The sequence below is a fragment of the Cannabis sativa genome, chromosome 2 (assembly GCF_029168945.1).
Source record: "Cannabis sativa cultivar Pink pepper isolate KNU-18-1 chromosome 2, ASM2916894v1, whole genome shotgun sequence".
NCBI classification, from domain to species: Eukaryota; Viridiplantae; Streptophyta; class Magnoliopsida; order Rosales; family Cannabaceae; genus Cannabis; species Cannabis sativa.
Window position 1 is genome coordinate 13935473 of NC_083602.1, and position 18258 is coordinate 13953730.

At 31.6% G+C, this 18258-nt stretch overlaps 2 protein-coding genes across 12 annotated transcripts in view; one reads left to right on the forward strand and one right to left on the reverse strand.

The window, feature by feature from the left end:
• Positions 1-18258, forward strand: part of LOC133034746 (uncharacterized) — a 45252-nt gene that overhangs the window by 26211 nt on the left and 783 nt on the right. The window contains exons 1-6 of one of the 11 annotated variants that reach the window (XM_061110107.1): positions 9538-10337; positions 10552-10671; positions 10923-11060; positions 11395-15291; positions 15514-16574; positions 17352-18197. In XM_061110107.1, the coding sequence (XP_060966090.1) occupies positions 17367-18197 (831 nt within the window). In that variant the 5' untranslated portion in view covers positions 9538-10337; positions 10552-10671; positions 10923-11060; ... (1 more) ...; positions 15514-16574; positions 17352-17366. Of the gene's footprint in view, positions 1-9537; positions 15292-15513; positions 16575-17351; positions 18198-18258 lie in introns of those variants that run through there. The other 10 variants (XM_061110109.1, XM_061110108.1, XM_061110106.1 and 7 more) reach the window with 10 other exon arrangements.
• LOC133034749 (uncharacterized) lies at positions 305-3999 on the reverse strand. Its single transcript, XM_061110115.1, has 3 exons — positions 2919-3999; positions 2527-2664; positions 305-2192 (listed from the first exon to the last, which is right to left on the reverse strand). The coding sequence occupies exons 1-3, from the start codon at positions 2991-2993 to the stop codon at positions 2166-2168; spliced, it is 240 nt and encodes a 79-aa protein (XP_060966098.1). The 5' UTR covers positions 2994-3999; the 3' UTR covers positions 305-2165.

An 18258-nucleotide genomic window follows, 5' to 3' on the forward strand; every position in this document is an offset into this window, starting at 1 on the left:
TTTCTAAAAACTGTATATAACATCGAATTAGTTTTATTTCTTTAACCAGAGTGGCCTTTTTTTTTATGGAACCAAAGTGTTTTCATCAAGTTAAAATATACATGTTGAATCAAAAAAAATAATAATAATAATAATAATAAGTTAAAAAATACATGACTTAAAAAGAAGGAAAAAAACACCTGAAATGTGGTCACTAACTCTTCTTTCAAAAAGTTAATTTTATTAGTTTTATAACTCAATGAAATTCCAGTCAATTTATCAAACACAAAATTTTGTTAAAAAAAATAAAAAAGAAGTGATATCATTTACAAAGCCGTACCATGAGGTTAATTTTTATTGTGTAAAACTGAACACATGCAGTAACATCTACAGCGGAGAGAGGGAGATGATCAGAAAGTAATTTTAACAATTCAAACTCTACAAAAAGGACTGAGACCAAAGTCACCAAACCAAGAAGCCATTCAGTTCAACATTCAAAGAAAATGGAAGATGACAACAGAAACTAAGTTTGGTGACTGGCAACAATCTTTCTGAACAAAAAATAATCATTAAATCTAAAACAACCTATTCATGTATAATCTATACATGGCCCTATGACTCATCTATACACTTCCAAAAAGGCCCCAGTTGTTGACTTTAAACGTTGAGACAGCAAGTTTGAAGACCTCAACCATTGGCGTACATCCAGAAAGCTCGGCAGGAGTGGCAGCACCAGCCCCGACGGCGGTAGCACTTTCACTCAATGGACCAAAAACAATAAGGAAAGCGCGAGGGTGTCGGAAATATTAACACAGCACAAAACAGTGTTGTTACCATCTACCATCTATTTCTGTTCAAACATTTGGGAACTGAACCACAATCGGAGAATCTAACACAAGGAGGGTGCAAAGGAGGAAGATTATGCTCTGCCTCTTTACATTACTAAAGCACTAGTGGCAGGAAAATTTATGTTGAGAGGAAATACATTTGTATCCTTGAAATTCAACATCTTAACATTTGGAAGAAAAAGAGGCATTAATCTTACACTTGCAATTAATATAACATGTTTCAACTTGTTAGTTGTTTAAAATTATTGAAATACAAGAGAAATTATGCATAGATTGACTGAATGTTGTAAGTATATTCATGTGTAGATGCTCTTGTTTTAGGTGTTATTTATTCAAGTATAGGTGATAGCATTTAATCAATGATTTGTACTCTCAGAAAGAAAAGCAAAAAAACCGAGAACTTGTTGCAGCAGAACACAAACTCCTAGTACTTACTTTATATGAATCGGCTCCTATGCAGAAATTAGGATATCCGTGTTAACTTCTTTAAGACGAACATTTGCAACATATACCCACAAGATAACAATAAAATATTAATAGAGCACAGAAACACTAAACCGTTATTAGCTGGTGGAAAGAAAATCCTAAGCTAGATTTAAAAAAGAAGAGAAATAACTTACCCTCACAACATTTTGTGCTTCCCTACCTTGCCGTCCCTTAGAGATAGCCTATGTTCAAGTAACCAAAATAATGAATTGATATGAGCCCAAAAGGTTAATACAGTTTAACTTTGAGATTCTTCAAAGGAAGTTTGATAAACAAAGAATATTTTCCATGCAATGGAGAAACTACAAGCCATGCTTCAAAAGCACTTCTTGCAATCATCATAGTTCTTCGTAAATGTTTCTAATGGCAGTTCAATACAAATTATTTGGAAAGAAAATATTCAATACCGATAATGATTAATCAGGTGATGAAGCAGCACACTGTTTCACTATTTCTCTTCCATTCCATATCAGTCATCAGGAAAGGAAAAGGATATATTATGTAAGGTTACTTGAAAGAAAATGTTGAAATATATACATATTTGAACACAATTTCCCTTTTGTTTTTTCATCTTTGTCCCTACAGAAGAGGCACATTGAAGGAAGTAGAAGAACAGATACCTAGCATCAATAATCACAAGTTTACGACAGATACAAGGTTGGTGACATTTATGATTCCACACAATAGACCAAAGGCCAATCATCCATTACTTAAATGTGAAGGCAAACTAAAGAAAGTAAAAACCCATAACCAACAGCAAACACAACCTAAAAGATTACTATGGACACATACCATTTGGCCTACTGCAGTTATAATGACAGCAGGTGTGCTCCTATAGCACAGTCCAGGGGCCTAAGTCACTGCTGACTGTTCAATCACCTGAATTTTAATTTGAGGCAAATTAGTCTTTGGCACAATAGTTTGAATCATATCTCAGCTACTATTGGGGAAACTTTTCTCATATCCAAATATTGCGAAAGCTAGTATCATAATATATCGGCATTTAATTACCATCTTACATAGATAGAAACTAGAGAATAAGAACTGAAGAGGACTAAATTAACATGTACGCATTTATACGAAACAAATTGGATAACCCTTTCAAAATAAAACCATAAACAATCTAAGACAAGGAAAATATGATCAAGTTAGCAATTGATAGATGAATACACAATTAATGAGTGTGAACAATAATAGGGAAAAATTTAATTACCACGCAGCCTTCAGATTCTTGTTCAGAGGCAAGGTCTTGAAGAAACCATGAAGCACTTCCATCATCACCAACTTCTTCCTTCAATTCTAATATCTCAAAGATCAAACTTTCATCCCGGGAAGGATCCACAAACACCTCCTTTAAACCCACAAAATAATTAAGAAAAACAATCAATAATGCATAAATAAACAACATAAGTGAAAGAAAAAAAACAAATCTTTAATGCCCAGAAGCTTAAAATGAAAAATTGGGTATTCAAAGAAACGAAGTGAAAACTAGAAAGAAGCATAGCTCCTCAGTCCTCACCTGATGATCTGGAACTTCTCGAATATTACTTTTTTTGTGAGATAAAATTAAAATAAAATAAATAAATAAAAAGAAAAAAAAAATACCTGGAACCTTTGAGGGAAGGTGCTAGTTAAGGCACCGGCGAACAGAGGGCGTTCTAAGTGGAAACCTTCAGGCATTTTATGCTATTTTACGATACAGAAAATGTTATACAGATTTAAATCCTAAAAAATGGAATGCAACGAGTTAAAAGAAACACGAAGCCAAAAAAAATTAATTCTAAACTTGTATTGTATGATAAACCCAGCGTGAAGGAAGAAAATCAAGCCCTATGAGAACTAATACCGAGCAATAACAAAAATTCATACATAAGGCACGAAGAGATAGACATAGAAAGAAAGAAAGAAAGAAAGGAAAAAAAAAATACTAAAACGACATACACGGTCTTAGAGGACGAAGCAACTGCGCCGCCGCCGGTGATTGGGTTCCTTGGTCGAGAGGGAAAAAGAGGTTTTTGGTCTCTCTGACTCTGTTGTGCAGTGAGATGAGGAGTGGAGAGTCGGATAGCATCATTTTTACACTAACTGAGAAGAACAACTTTTGATTTGGTTTGGTTTAAGGAAGAAAAAATCCCACATCGACTTGTTATAGCTTTTTTAATATGTTTATATTGATTACTTTATACAGTCCTATCGCCGGGTCCAGTCACGTGGGCCTGTAACCAAGTGGGGCAAAGTAGTTGGGATGCATCTGGTGGGCCGTACTCCCTAGTCATATGGATGGTGCTCTCTCCGCCCACCCTTATAGGGACCATCTCACCTGGCTAACGGTCCACACGTTGCAAGCAACTATTTTTTATTACATCACTAAATAATATATTTTTTTTTATTACACAAAGCACCGTATAATATTAATATTATAGTTTAATTTTGGGGCTAACCTTAGGGAGTAGAGGTGTTGGCTTATTAGGAGGCATGCATACGATCGAAGATTCATAATAGAGAAATGCTAATTACAACTTCATAGTTAATCTCTATGTCCGAAATTACATGCCGAAATATTTTGTTTTAATTTTTTTTTTCATAGCAGTGTTCGTTATATTTACAGTATCATCCTTGTAAATTTTTGAAAAATTCTGAATAGTTTACAGTACCGAAAAAAGAGTTCTTGATATTACAGTTTACCACACGCGTTCAAAAAACTTAAAACGTATATTTTGTTGTACATATTGATCGATCCGTCGCCATGACTACTGGCGCTAGATATAATCAAATTTGATTAATTAATAATAATAAAAAATATAGCTATTATATTATCACAAAATTAATCAAAGTTCATGATTGAAATGATTCTCAATATTGATTTTTTCTATAAATAATTTTGTGTTCATTAAGTAAATCATATGCACATATACTTATCTACAATCTATGTTTTATTTTTTCTAATTAAATAATGTTTGAAGTTTATAAAGTTATGTTTGTTTATTTATTTTTTGATGTAAGAATTGTTTTTTAATAGATAAATTTATTCACTAACTCATTAGAAAATAATCAACATATAGAAACAATAGAAAAAAAATATATTTATTTTAGTATAGTATAAATATTAGCTATATGTCTATTTTTATGTTTACAATTATAATAAACATACCAATAATATAAAATATTTTGTATGTATATATGTGTTTCTTTTATTTTCTATTAATTAAACATATTAATTTAATAAACAAAATAATAATATTCACATAGGTTTATTATATCACTGTATGTGTGTCATGTTTATTTTTTAGTAATTTTTTTAGAAAATAAATAATATACATAAAAAATTGTTTATCTTTTTTTTTTTGTGTCTTGTTTATTTTTTCTAATTAAATAATATTTAGAGTTTATAAAGTTAGGTTTGTTTATTTATTTTTTGATGTAAGAATTGTATTTCTATAGAAACAATAGAAAGAAAAAATATTTATTTTAGTATAGTATAAATTAGCTATGTCTATTTTTATATTTACAATTATAATAAACATACTAATAATATAAAATACTTTGTATATATATGTTTATTTTATTTTCTATTTATTAAACATAAAATTTAATAAACAAAATAATAATATTCACATATGTTTATTATATCACTCTATGTGTGTCATGTTTATTTTTAGTAATTTTAAACATTGATTTATATTTATATACATTAATGTTTATAATTTTTATATTTATTTTATTGAAAAAAAAAAACTTATTAGATTATAATAATTCATACTAAAATATATAATAAATATTTATTATTTAATAAAATAAATATTTAATTTGTTTATTTTTTATAAAACTATTTATTATTTATTTAATTAATTTTACGGAATTATTTATTTTGAATTTTTATTATTACTAATATTTAAAATATTAATATAATAAATATAAGGATAAGATATTATAAAATAATATTACCAATATTAATTACATTAATCTATTTATGGTAATTAGTTTAATCATTAATGATTTATATTATTTAATAATTAAAATATATGGTTTTATGTAATAAGTTTTCAAAATGTATAAATTTTTTAAATAATTTTTTTTTGCACATTTTTTGTAATTATTTTGTTTTTGTTGTACATTTATGAAAAAAGTCTTATATATAATTAGTGTACATTTTTGTATCTCATTTTTTTACAGAAATTAAACTTGTTTTTTTTTTTATTTAAACTACTATTTGTTTTTTTTTTTGTTAAAAACTAATTATTTTAATAAAAACAGCAGAAAAAAAAAACCAGTTTCATTAAAATCATCGTGAAAAAAAAAGCAATATAAAAAATCATAATCTCAAAAGAATACAAACTTTAAAAACTAGTTTCATCAACATTGAAAAGAAACTATTAATTTCATTAAAAGAATAAAAAAATTGTTTCATCAACAAGATAATGAAAAAAATTACAATCTAAAACGATACTACCTTTAGAAACTAGTTTCATCAATATTAAAAGAAACTAATTATTTCATTAAAAGAGGCAAAAAAAAAAAAAAAATAGTTTCATCAATAACATAATGAAAAATACACAATACCTAATAGAACTAAACTTTTACAAACGATACTAAATTTAAAAACCGAGCTTTGAACATATAAATTTTATATCAATACCTAATAACCAAACTTCTAACTTCATTCTTTATTTTGGCATTTAATTTTTATTTGCTTGCTCAAAAAATATAATTGATTTAAACATACAATATGTAGCAAATATAACAAAGAGAATCATAAATTAAAATCAAAGAGAAAAAAAAGAAACAAAGAAAATTAAAGAGACAAAAATGCAATAAAAACCATAAAAGAATAACAAGAAAAAAACAATGAAATGTGAGAAACCAGCTAGTAAAACAACCAAAATAAAAACACACAAATAAAAACCAGTTTCTTGAAATAATCAAATAAAAAATTAAAACTTAAAACTCAATTATGAACAACAATAAAAAAACAGTTATGAAAACTAGTTACTTAAAAAAAAACAATTATGAAAATAATAAAATAATATGTGTGTCGAACCGATTATTTAAAATAAAATAAAAATTGTTGTTCAAATATCATACAATAATAAAACCAGTGTAACGCCCTTACTTACGTAAAATAAGATGCCATAAATAAACTGGCGTTAAGATACTAATGTTGCATTTATTAAAAAAATAACAATTTTCAAAACATGGGTACCCAGTTAAAAATAAAGTATTACCACTTAGGGAAAACTAATAGAAAATTTAAACGACAACATCCTCGATAAGTTTAATAAATTAAAAAAAAACTTTCAGCGGAAGATGGCCAAGACCACACGCAGCTACATGATCACACGAGATACACCCCATGCCGCCCGGGACTCAACTTGTCACCGAAAGCTTACGTACTTACTTATCCGCACATGGGGGTAAATAAGGGGTGAGCCGCAAAGCCCGATAAGGAAAAACAAAATACTATGTACCAACATTCACACATCATAGCACAAACATATACATCAAACATACAATAAACTAATCATAAGTATAAATAGAGGCAGCCACACAAATACTGAAATACCACACACTCACACTCCAGCTTCCATACAAATCTGGAAGTCTTACGTTCTTAACCAGAACGCAGTACCAATAACCAGTGCACCCTTACGTACACTGCCTCACTTACCACATCACCATACATGTGTGGTTTCCTACCACTTCCAAGTACCTGGAACATGATTAAACAACCATATACAATCCATCGACAAAACACTAATATTTCACCGAAACTATCACATTCCACAGTTTCAATACAATTTATTCAAGCACTCATACTAGGTACTCAAACCATATAAAAAGCAAGTATAAAGTATAATTATTTTTCCTTACCTCAACTCCGCCGTAATTAATTCCTACGATACCTTCTAGGCCCTATAACATTTAACGAAACCCTTAGTCCACCGATAAACTCAATATATTTATTACTCTTACTGTACAGCAACTTTAGCCTAGAATTTGACTTATAAAACGTTTGAATTAGAAGTCAAACTGTTCACAAAGTTTTTAGTTAATTGAAAGACCTTTCTAACGATATAAAGATCATCAAATGCGGGCATCCTTTTTCAATAAACTAGCAGCACAAGCTACACTATCTCCGTTACATGTACTCAACAATACCTTCCACTGTTCTTAACCATTCCTCAGCTTCCATTGGATCTGAGCCCCCTTCAAAATTTGGTGGGTGTTGCTTGCGGAACCTTTCATATATTGGTTCCCATCGACCCTCCGGCACAGTGCTGTATTACACCGGCAAAAATCGATGTTGTCCTTGATTGGGTTGTTCCTGACGGTTGTGAGCCTCTTCATCTCGCTTCCTAATTTCTTCCCTGAGACGAGCAACTTCTTGCGCCAAATCTTCTTGTTGTGGTGGCACCACTACAGGGGCGTTTTGGTGTTCTTGACCAACTACCCCAGCAGGGACTTCGTGGTTGCCCCCACCTTGACCTGGTTGTTGTCCATTTACAGGGGCATTTTGATTCTCCCGGATCACCGCCTCGACAGTACATCTTTGGTTTCCCCTGCCTCGACCGCGACCTCGACCGCGAGCACCTCCTCGCCCCCGACCTCTAGCTCGGTCTCTTACAGCTGCTCGACCTCGACCGTGAGATTCTTTCTTATAGAATTAATATATGAACTAGGCCTTATTATTATATGTAGTTATTAATAATTGAAAAAAAAAAAACTTATCGTGAGATAGTTCTAGTACATCTTTTATATATACTAGGTGAGTACTCCAGGTGCAGCGTAATTTTTCTTATTTTATTTCATTTATACTTTTTGTTTGCTTAACTTTTATTTTATAAATAATTGTAACAAAATTTTATATAATGTAAATTTTACATCTTAATTATAGTACAAATTACAAATACATATTTTATTATTATATTGGAGATAAGAGAGTAAGAATAAATCTTTAAAATGGACATTATAGATTTTTGAACATTGTTTTCTTTTTTTTATTTTTTGCCCCTCAAGCTTTAACATGTACTAAATCATACCCCCTGAACTTTTAAGGTCGTTAAAAATGCCCCATCAACTATTTAGATTGTTAGATTTAAGGACTTTTGTCCAATTTTAGTAAAAAAAAAATCTAACATAGATGAAAGTTCATGAGACATGATTTAGTACATGTCAAAGTTTGAGGGACGTGATTTGGTAGATATCAAAGTCTGGGGAGCATGGTTTAGTACCTAAACAATCACTTAAATAGTAAAATTAAATGAAATTAGACAAAAGTCTTTAAATCTAACAATCTCAATAGTTCGGGAGAAATTTTTAACGGCCAGAAAAGTTCAAGGGGACATGATTCGGTACATGTTAAAATTTAGGGGGCAAAAATCCTAATTAGCCCAATAACTATAATGTGGACAATTATGAAAAAAAAAATAGTTAAAGAATATTTCTAAATATTAAAGCAGTAAAGGGTGTATTGGTGCACCATTTTTTAAGGGTTACACCGTAGATACTTTTTACGATATATACTACTACTAAATTCTTAACATGTACTTATTTAAATAAAATAATATAAAATAAAAAAAATTAGAGAAAATCTGTAGTAGGAACATAAAAGAATATTTTGGTAAACCCATTATTTGTTTCGATATTTTGGAGAGTTTTTTAGTCCAATTTTTTTAATGATTCTCTGTCTTATAGTTATTTAGGACCACCTGTAAATTTTTTAAAAAATTCTGAATAGTTTTACCATGCCGAAAAATAAAGTTAAAATAGTTGCTTAATACATATATAAAAAAATATCATCATGCATGCAACAAAATATTTAATTTTTTTAGCATTGTAAACTAAATTAATTGCAATATATTTGGTAATATATATTAGGTGGGAAAAAAAAGAATTCGATTAGCACATATGTAATTTCTATTTTCGGGAATATACGATACCCTCGAATGAAGCAATAATAATTCCATACCACAAATGAACTTTAATTTATTTTTTTTTTTTCAATCATGAACTTTGATTAATTTTGTGATAATATAATAGCTATATTTTTTATTATTATTAATTAATCAAATTTGATTATATCTAGCGCCAGTAGTCATGGCGACGGATCGATCAATATGTACAACAAAATATACGTTTTAAGTTTTTTGAACGCGTGTGGTAAACTGTAATATCAAGAACTCTTTTTCTAGATCGTAAACTATTCAGAATTTTTCAAAAATTTACAAGGATGATACTGTAAATATAACGAACACTGCTATGAAAAAAAAAATTAAAACAAAATATTTCGGCATGTAATTTCGGACATAGAGATTAACTATGAAGTTGTAATTAGCATTTCTCTATTATGAATCTTCGATCGTATGCATGCCTCCTAATAAGCCAACACCTCTACTCCCTAAGGTTAGCCCCAAAATTAAACTATAATATTAATATTATACGGTGCTTTGTGTAATAAAAAAAAATATATTATTTAGTGATGTAATAAAAAATAGTTGCTTGCAACGTGTGGACCGTTAGCCAGGTGAGATGGTGCTTTATAATGAACCCTCAGAGGGTCACATGCTTGTCAACTCTACTCCCCAGGTTGGCAGCGTGCGGTGCTTCAGACTTCAGCCACTTGAAGCTCCTAACCATCTTATAGGAATGGTACCACGTCCCTATAAGGGTGGGCGGAGAGAGCACCATCCATATGACTAGGGAGTACGGCCCACCAGATGCATCCCAACTACTTTGCCCCACTTGGTTACAGGCCCACGTGACTGGACCCGGCGATAGGACTGTATAAAGTAATCAATATAAACATATTAAAAAAGCTATAACAAGTCGATGTGGGATTTTTTCTTCCTTAAACCAAACCAAATCAAAAGTTGTTCTTCTCAGTTAGTGTAAAAATGATGCTATCCGACTCTCCACTCCTCATCTCACTGCACAACAGAGTCAGAGAGACCAAAAACCTCTTTTTCCCTCTCGACCAAGGAACCCAATCACCGGCGGCGGCGCAGTTGCTTCGTCCTCTAAGACCGTGTATGTCGTTTTAGTATTTTTTTTCCTTTCTTTCTTTCTTTCTTTCTATGTCTATCTCTTCGTGCCTTATGTATGAATTTTTGTTATTGCTCGGTATTAGTTCTCATAGGGCTTGATTTTCTTCCTTCACGCTGGGTTTATCATACAATACAAGTTTAGAATTAATTTTTTTTGGCTTCGTGTTTCTTTTAACTCGTTGCATTCCATTTTTTAGGATTTAAATCTGTATAACATTTTCTGTATCGTAAAATAGCATAAAATGCCTGAAGGTTTCCACTTAGAACGCCCTCTGTTCGCCGGTGCCTTAACTAGCACCTTCCCTCAAAGGTTCCAGGTATTTTTTTTCTTTTTATTTATTTATTTTATTTTAATTTTATCTCACAAAAAAAGTAATATTCGAGAAGTTCCAGATCATCAGGTGAGGACTGAGGAGCTATGCTTCTTTCTAGTTTTCACTTCGTTTCTTTGAATACCCAATTTTTCATTTTAAGCTTCTGGGCATTAAAGATTTGTTTTTTTCTTTCACTTATGTTGTTTATTTATGCATTATTGATTGTTTTTCTTAATTATTTTGTGGGTTTAAAGGAGGTGTTTGTGGATCCTTCCCGGGATGAAAGTTTGATCTTTGAGATATTAGAATTGAAGGAAGAAGTTGGTGATGATGGAAGTGCTTCATGGTTTCTTCAAGACCTTGCCTCTGAACAAGAATCTGAAGGCTGCGTGGTAATTAAATTTTTCCCTATTATTGTTCACACTCATTAATTGTGTATTCATCTATCAATTGCTAACTTGATCATATTTTCCTTGTCTTAGATTGTTTATGGTTTTATTTTGAAAGGGTTATCCAATTTGTTTCGTATAAATGCGTACATGTTAATTTAGTCCTCTTCAGTTCTTATTCTCTAGTTTCTATCTATGTAAGATGGTAATTAAATGCCGATATATTATGATACTAGCTTTCGCAATATTTGGATATGAGAAAAGTTTCCCCAATAGTAGCTGAGATATGATTCAAACTATTGTGCCAAAGACTAATTTGCCTCAAATTAAAATTCAGGTGATTGAACAGTCAGCAGTGACTTAGGCCCCTGGACTGTGCTATAGGAGCACACCTGCTGTCATTATAACTGCAGTAGGCCAAATGGTATGTGTCCATAGTAATCTTTTAGGTTGTGTTTGCTGTTGGTTATGGGTTTTTACTTTCTTTAGTTTGCCTTCACATTTAAGTAATGGATGATTGGCCTTTGGTCTATTGTGTGGAATCATAAATGTCACCAACCTTGTATCTGTCGTAAACTTGTGATTATTGATGCTAGGTATCTGTTCTTCTACTTCCTTCAATGTGCCTCTTCTGTAGGGACAAAGATGAAAAAACAAAAGGGAAATTGTGTTCAAATATGTATATATTTCAACATTTTCTTTCAAGTAACCTTACATAATATATCCTTTTCCTTTCCTGATGACTGATATGGAATGGAAGAGAAATAGTGAAACAGTGTGCTGCTTCATCACCTGATTAATCATTATCGGTATTGAATATTTTCTTTCCAAATAATTTGTATTGAACTGCCATTAGAAACATTTACGAAGAACTATGATGATTGCAAGAAGTGCTTTTGAAGCATGGCTTGTAGTTTCTCCATTGCATGGAAAATATTCTTTGTTTATCAAACTTCCTTTGAAGAATCTCAAAGTTAAACTGTATTAACCTTTTGGGCTCATATCAATTCATTATTTTGGTTACTTGAACATAGGCTATCTCTAAGGGACGGCAAGGTAGGGAAGCACAAAATGTTGTGAGGGTAAGTTATTTCTCTTCTTTTTTAAATCTAGCTTAGGATTTTCTTTCCACCAGCTAATAACGGTTTAGTGTTTCTGTGCTCTATTAATATTTTATTGTTATCTTGTGGGTATATGTTGCAAATGTTCGTCTTAAAGAAGTTAACACGGATATCCTAATTTCTGCATAGGAGCCGATTCATATAAAGTAAGTACTAGGAGTTTGTGTTCTGCTGCAACAAGTTCTCGGTTTTTTTGCTTTTCTTTCTGAGAGTACAAATCATTGATTAAATGCTATCACCTATACTTGAATAAATAACACCTAAAACAAGAGCATCTACACATGAATATACTTACAACATTCAGTCAATCTATGCATAATTTCTCTTGTATTTCAATAATTTTAAACAACTAACAAGTTGAAACATGTTATATTAATTGCAAGTGTAAGATTAATGCCTCTTTTTCTTCCAAATGTTAAGATGTTGAATTTCAAGGATACAAATGTATTTCCTCTCAACATAAATTTTCCTGCCACTAGTGCTTTAGTAATGTAAAGAGGCAGAGCATAATCTTCCTCCTTTGCACCCTCCTTGTGTTAGATTCTCCGATTGTGGTTCAGTTCCCAAATGTTTGAACAGAAATAGATGGTAGATGGTAACAACACTGTTTTGTGCTGTGTTAATATTTCCGACACCCTCGCGCTTTCCTTATTGTTTTTGGTCCATTGAGTGAAAGTGCTACCGCCGTCGGGGCTGGTGCTGCCACTCCTGCCGAGCTTTCTGGATGTACGCCAATGGTTGAGGTCTTCAAACTTGCTGTCTCAACGTTTAAAGTCAACAACTGGGGCCTTTTTGGAAGTGTATAGATGAGTCATAGGGCCATGTATAGATTATACATGAATAGGTTGTTTTAGATTTAATGATTATTTTTTGTTCAGAAAGATTGTTGCCAGTCACCAAACTTAGTTTCTGTTGTCATCTTCCATTTTCTTTGAATGTTGAACTGAATGGCTTCTTGGTTTGGTGACTTTGGTCTCAGTCCTTTTTGTAGAGTTTGAATTGTTAAAATTACTTTCTGATCATCTCCCTCTCTCCGCTGTAGATGTTACTGCATGTGTTCAGTTTTACACAATAAAAATTAACCTCATGGTACGGCTTTGTAAATGATATCACTTCTTTTTTATTTTTTTTAACAAAATTTTGTGTTTGATAAATTGACTGGAATTTCATTGAGTTATAAAACTAATAAAATTAACTTTTTGAAAGAAGAGTTAGTGACCACATTTCAGGTGTTTTTTTCCTTCTTTTTAAGTCATGTATTTTTTAACTTATTATTATTATTATTATTATTTTTTTTGATTCAACATGTATATTTTAACTTGATGAAAACACTTTGGTTCCATAAAAAAAAAGGCCACTCTGGTTAAAGAAATAAAACTAATTCGATGTTATATACAGTTTTTAGAAAAATAAAATTTATCTTAAATCTGCTTCAATGTAATAGTATAAATGCCCTTAAAAAAAAAACAATAGTGTAAATGTACAATGTCATTTAATATTCCTTCTGTTAATAATCTTTGAACACTTATGTTAAAAAACATCTCTAATCAAAAATAGGAAATTGATGAGCATAATTGTATTTAAAAGTAAATGTTAAGAGTGAGACTAGTATAGTAACTCATATTTATTGAATGGGAAGGGAAGCTATTTCAATAAGCATGATTAGCAGAACCAGAAAAGGTAGTAGTACACCAAAAAAGAATAAAGAAATATAATTCTCTTAATTTTTTTGGAACTGATTAGTTTAGTGGTACTCATAGAGTCATATGTTAGACATGAAAAATAAAGCACAGCAGTATGTCTGTGTTGTCTTGAACACGTGGGAAAAGCCTTTGATGTCCTTTGGTAACTAACAACCATATATAAAAACTTGGAAACTATGCATTTGATGTTCATCTTCTTAAAGAGTTCTTCAATAAGTTAAATACTTCAACACTAAGCAGAGAAAGAATGTTCAAGTCGAAACTGGCCATTTAACAAAGAAAGACGGACTCTCCTGCTTGAACTGATAGCTATTTCGAATCAAGCTTGAGAATGGAGCTTTGCCACAAGAATCAATGGGGTTTACCAAAGTACACCTCTATGAGATATGGGCCAGATCATAACCATGCTGCCATGCTTGCTTTTCTTCACTTCAATTCTCCACCTCCTGGTTCTCTTTCTTTCCTTCTTTCTTGTGTTATATAATGCTTTGTTCCCAATTGGGTTCTCTTGTAGCTTGTTCTAGTCCTAATATATTAGATTTTTCATTATCTGCAATCATCCATAGTATTCATGTGTTTTTTATTTTAAACTATCAAAGTTCATGGTGGCAACTTCTATAAGTTACACAAAATTGAACTAAAGCACAATAATCTTTGTTAGAAATGTTCTGTTGAACCCTTAAATTTTTTAAGACAATGAATTTTACTCATGTATATATATAAAACTATTGTCCGAAGCAACTACAGAAATATGCTAGACAGATTAATTTCGGTTTGCCAGTGTACTTTTGTGAATGTGGTCAGGGTCCTGAGGACACTCAGTTTAAGGCAACAGTTACAGTTGGTGATCAAATTTTTGAGAGCTCTAGATCCTTCAACACTTCGAAAGACGCTGAAAGTGATGCTGCAAAGGTTGCTTTAATGTCTTTCTTAATGGAAAACTTTCAAGAGGCAAGCACTCCAAAGTAGCTAAGAGCTTTTTCTTTTCTTCACAAATCTTGTGATGCTGCAAAGCTTGGGGTTTTATAGAACTGTAGTGTATTTAGTTTTAGTGAAGAATGTTTAGAATGGGTTTCTATATTGGAATTTTCTTTCTACTGCTTCAGTTACATACTTGTTTTGCAGCATCATTTCTGTGTGGATGAATGTATAGAAAATTGTTAGTCTAATTTACTTTTATCCATCGACAGGACGAGTCTCGAGTTTACAAGATTCTCTTGCAAGAGATAGTTCAGAGAGAAGATTTAAGCACTCCAGTTTATAAAACTATAAAACGTGGTGAACCCCACAAGCCTATTTTCTTTACTAGTGTGGAGCTGGATGGAGAAATTTTCCATGGGAAAGCAGCAAAATCCAAGAAACAAGCAGAGTTGGATGCTGCAAGGGCTGCCTATGTCGCTCTTAAGGAACGTAAGTCCGAAAAAACAGTTCATTCTTTCTAATGATTTGTTTTGCTGACTCTAATCTTCTATGTTCAAGTGAATCTTATTTTGGTAGTTTGACTAGTTAGGATATAGCAGCTTTACAAGTAAATCAGAAACTGGAATATACTTAAAAAAGGTAACCAGTTACCATGAAAATAGTAAATTATGAAATGAATAATGTGTTTATTTTCTTGACATCTATCTTCAGGTGGATCAATTCAGAATGTCAACTTCACTTCCTCTAGTTTAGGAGCACATACTCCCAAATCAACTTGGAGCTCTGGTGTGGCCTATGACTTGGTACAGAGTCTCAAACACCAATGCATTTTGGTTCCACATCAACCTCAGACTTATGTTGAAGCTAAAGAGAAGTTTGATACATTAGCAGATTCAGCAGAAACCATTGTAAGCACAATGGAAGTGGACAACTCATACCCTGCAATAACATTTCATATGGAAAAACTGAATGAAGCTGAGAAAGTCTCTGCTGTTTCTTCTCCTTCAGTAACAAACTCGATGAGCAGTGATGTGAAGAGTTACTTGCTTTGCAACAAGGTGAGAGTGTACTCACAGTTGCCCAATCATCCATTCCCAGAAGACATTACTGTGCTCCCCATTAGAGAAGACAAGTGGGTAGCTGTCAGCTTGGAATTCCCAAATGAAAACAACAAAGAATAGTTGAAAAATTCATTCACCCATAATCATGAAATATATTCCCATCAACAATTGATGCCTATGTAATGTTTTTTTATATTACAACTTTAAGTTAAAAGTCTTCATTTTTATGTAAACAGAAACACTCTTTACATATATATATAAAAGCATATATTTAAGAGTGTATATAGTATAGTTATAACTCATTTCAAATGGTAATGCATGGGGTTTTTGGGAATTGGCTTAATTTTTGGTGATATTAACGACGACTGAGTTGTGTCGTCGGTAAAAGTGGTGATATATCATTTGCCCCCGAAACCCTATTCAGCTATTCTTCATCATTTGGTTCCTTCATCTCTCTCACTCTCTAAAGTTTCTCTCTCACTCATACAAGCGGCGCCGGTGATCTCGTTTTCTCTTCAAGCTCTGAAAACGCTGCCCAACCCAGGATCTCCTCTCCTCCGGCGGCCTCTCTCTCTCCTGCAGGTATTATTCCTTTTCCATTTTTATATAAAATGTCAGAAAGTTCTCAAACTCACCGGCATCTCCCTTCTCGGTAGATTCTGGCCACAATCGTCATCTCTAGCGACGTGCTCTCCACTTTTTTCAGATCTAGTAATTTTCTCTTTCACTCTCTTTAATTTATAATATAAAAAAACTAATTAGAAATTTTGTCCTGATATGAGCTAAATTATACCCTTAAAACTTTTCAATTCATTAGGTGGCGTTTGTTTGGAAAGATGGAAAATATAAGAATAAGAATAGCTATTGGAATAGAAATAAAATTAAATAAAATTTAAAATACATACAAAAAAATTGATAAAAAAATTGAAATAATTATTCCACCAAAATGTTCAAAAGGTCATTCTATCATAATGGTATTCCAATAATTTTAAATGCAACCAAATAAAGGAATGAAACGAAAATTCTTTCCAATTCCATTTCATTATCTCCAACCAAATATTATTGAAATTATTGAATTTAGTACCATTATAATTCGAAGCACAATTAAATACATATCGAAGTTTAGAAGCACAATTTAGTAGATAAATAACTATACATTAATAAAATTAAATAGAATTAGACAAAAATCCAATAATTGAGAGAAATTTTTAATGATATGAAAAGTTTGAGATATGATTTGGAGTAAAAATTCTATTTACCCTATAAAAAATATAAAAAAAATTATATTAAATAAAAAATAAAAAATTTAATTTTATTAATTAAAAGAAATCTGTTTTAATTTTAATTTATATGTAAGGTAGAACATCTCTAAGAAAAGCTAAATATAATATTTGCTTGTTTTTTTGTGCCAAATTTGGCAATATGTTTGGATAAAGCATTAGAGATGGTCTTAAATGGATAAACTTTTCTTTTGCTAACAATGTGTAGTGCTACACACATAAAATGTCGATCAACAAGACTTGGATCAACAATCCAAATAAATTATCTGATGAGTATGGAGCTGGAGTGGTGGCATTTCTTGAGAGAGCTAAAAATTTTGTGGATGAAACAGGACTGGTTAAGTGTCCTTGTAACAAGTGTGTCAATATTCAATTGCAGACAATCAACGTAATAGAACATCATCTTTTCAATAATGGTTTTCTTCAGAGTTATACTAATTGGTATTGGCATGGAGAGGAGGAAATAATACCAACAAATAAAGTGGTGCAACAATGTCAGAAAGATGAGATAATGGATGGTCTTAATGATATAGAACAACCAGAAAAAAACAAAGATGATGAAATTGTGTGTGATTATGAGATGAATACAAGTGAAGAATGTGTGTGTGATGATGATGAGATAGCTACAAGAGAAGAAATCGAGTGTAATGATGATGATGATGATGATGATGATGATGATGATGAGTTACCTACAACTGAAGAAAACCAGCATGATGATGAGATACCTACAGATTTCAGAGATGGACAGGATTATCGCGATTTGTCTGCAGAGATGGAAGCTCCATTATTTCCAGGGTGTGAGAAATACACATCTTTGAATTTCTTAGTTAAGTTGATGTACTTCAAGGGGAAAATTCCTAACAATATTTTTGATGAGTTATTGGGGCTGTTACAAGATGCATTTCCAGCTCCAAATAATTTGCCAAAGTCACGTAATGAGGCCAAGATGTTGCTGCGTAAACTAGGACCTGTTGTTGGGATTCCAGAGACATGGAGTACAACTAATCACATGGACGACGAAGGTTGGGACAGCAAGGACGCCGAGGACAGCTATGTAAGTATATTTTTTTGAAGCTTTTTACTATGTTTATTTGTAACTTGTTAGTGTTGATATT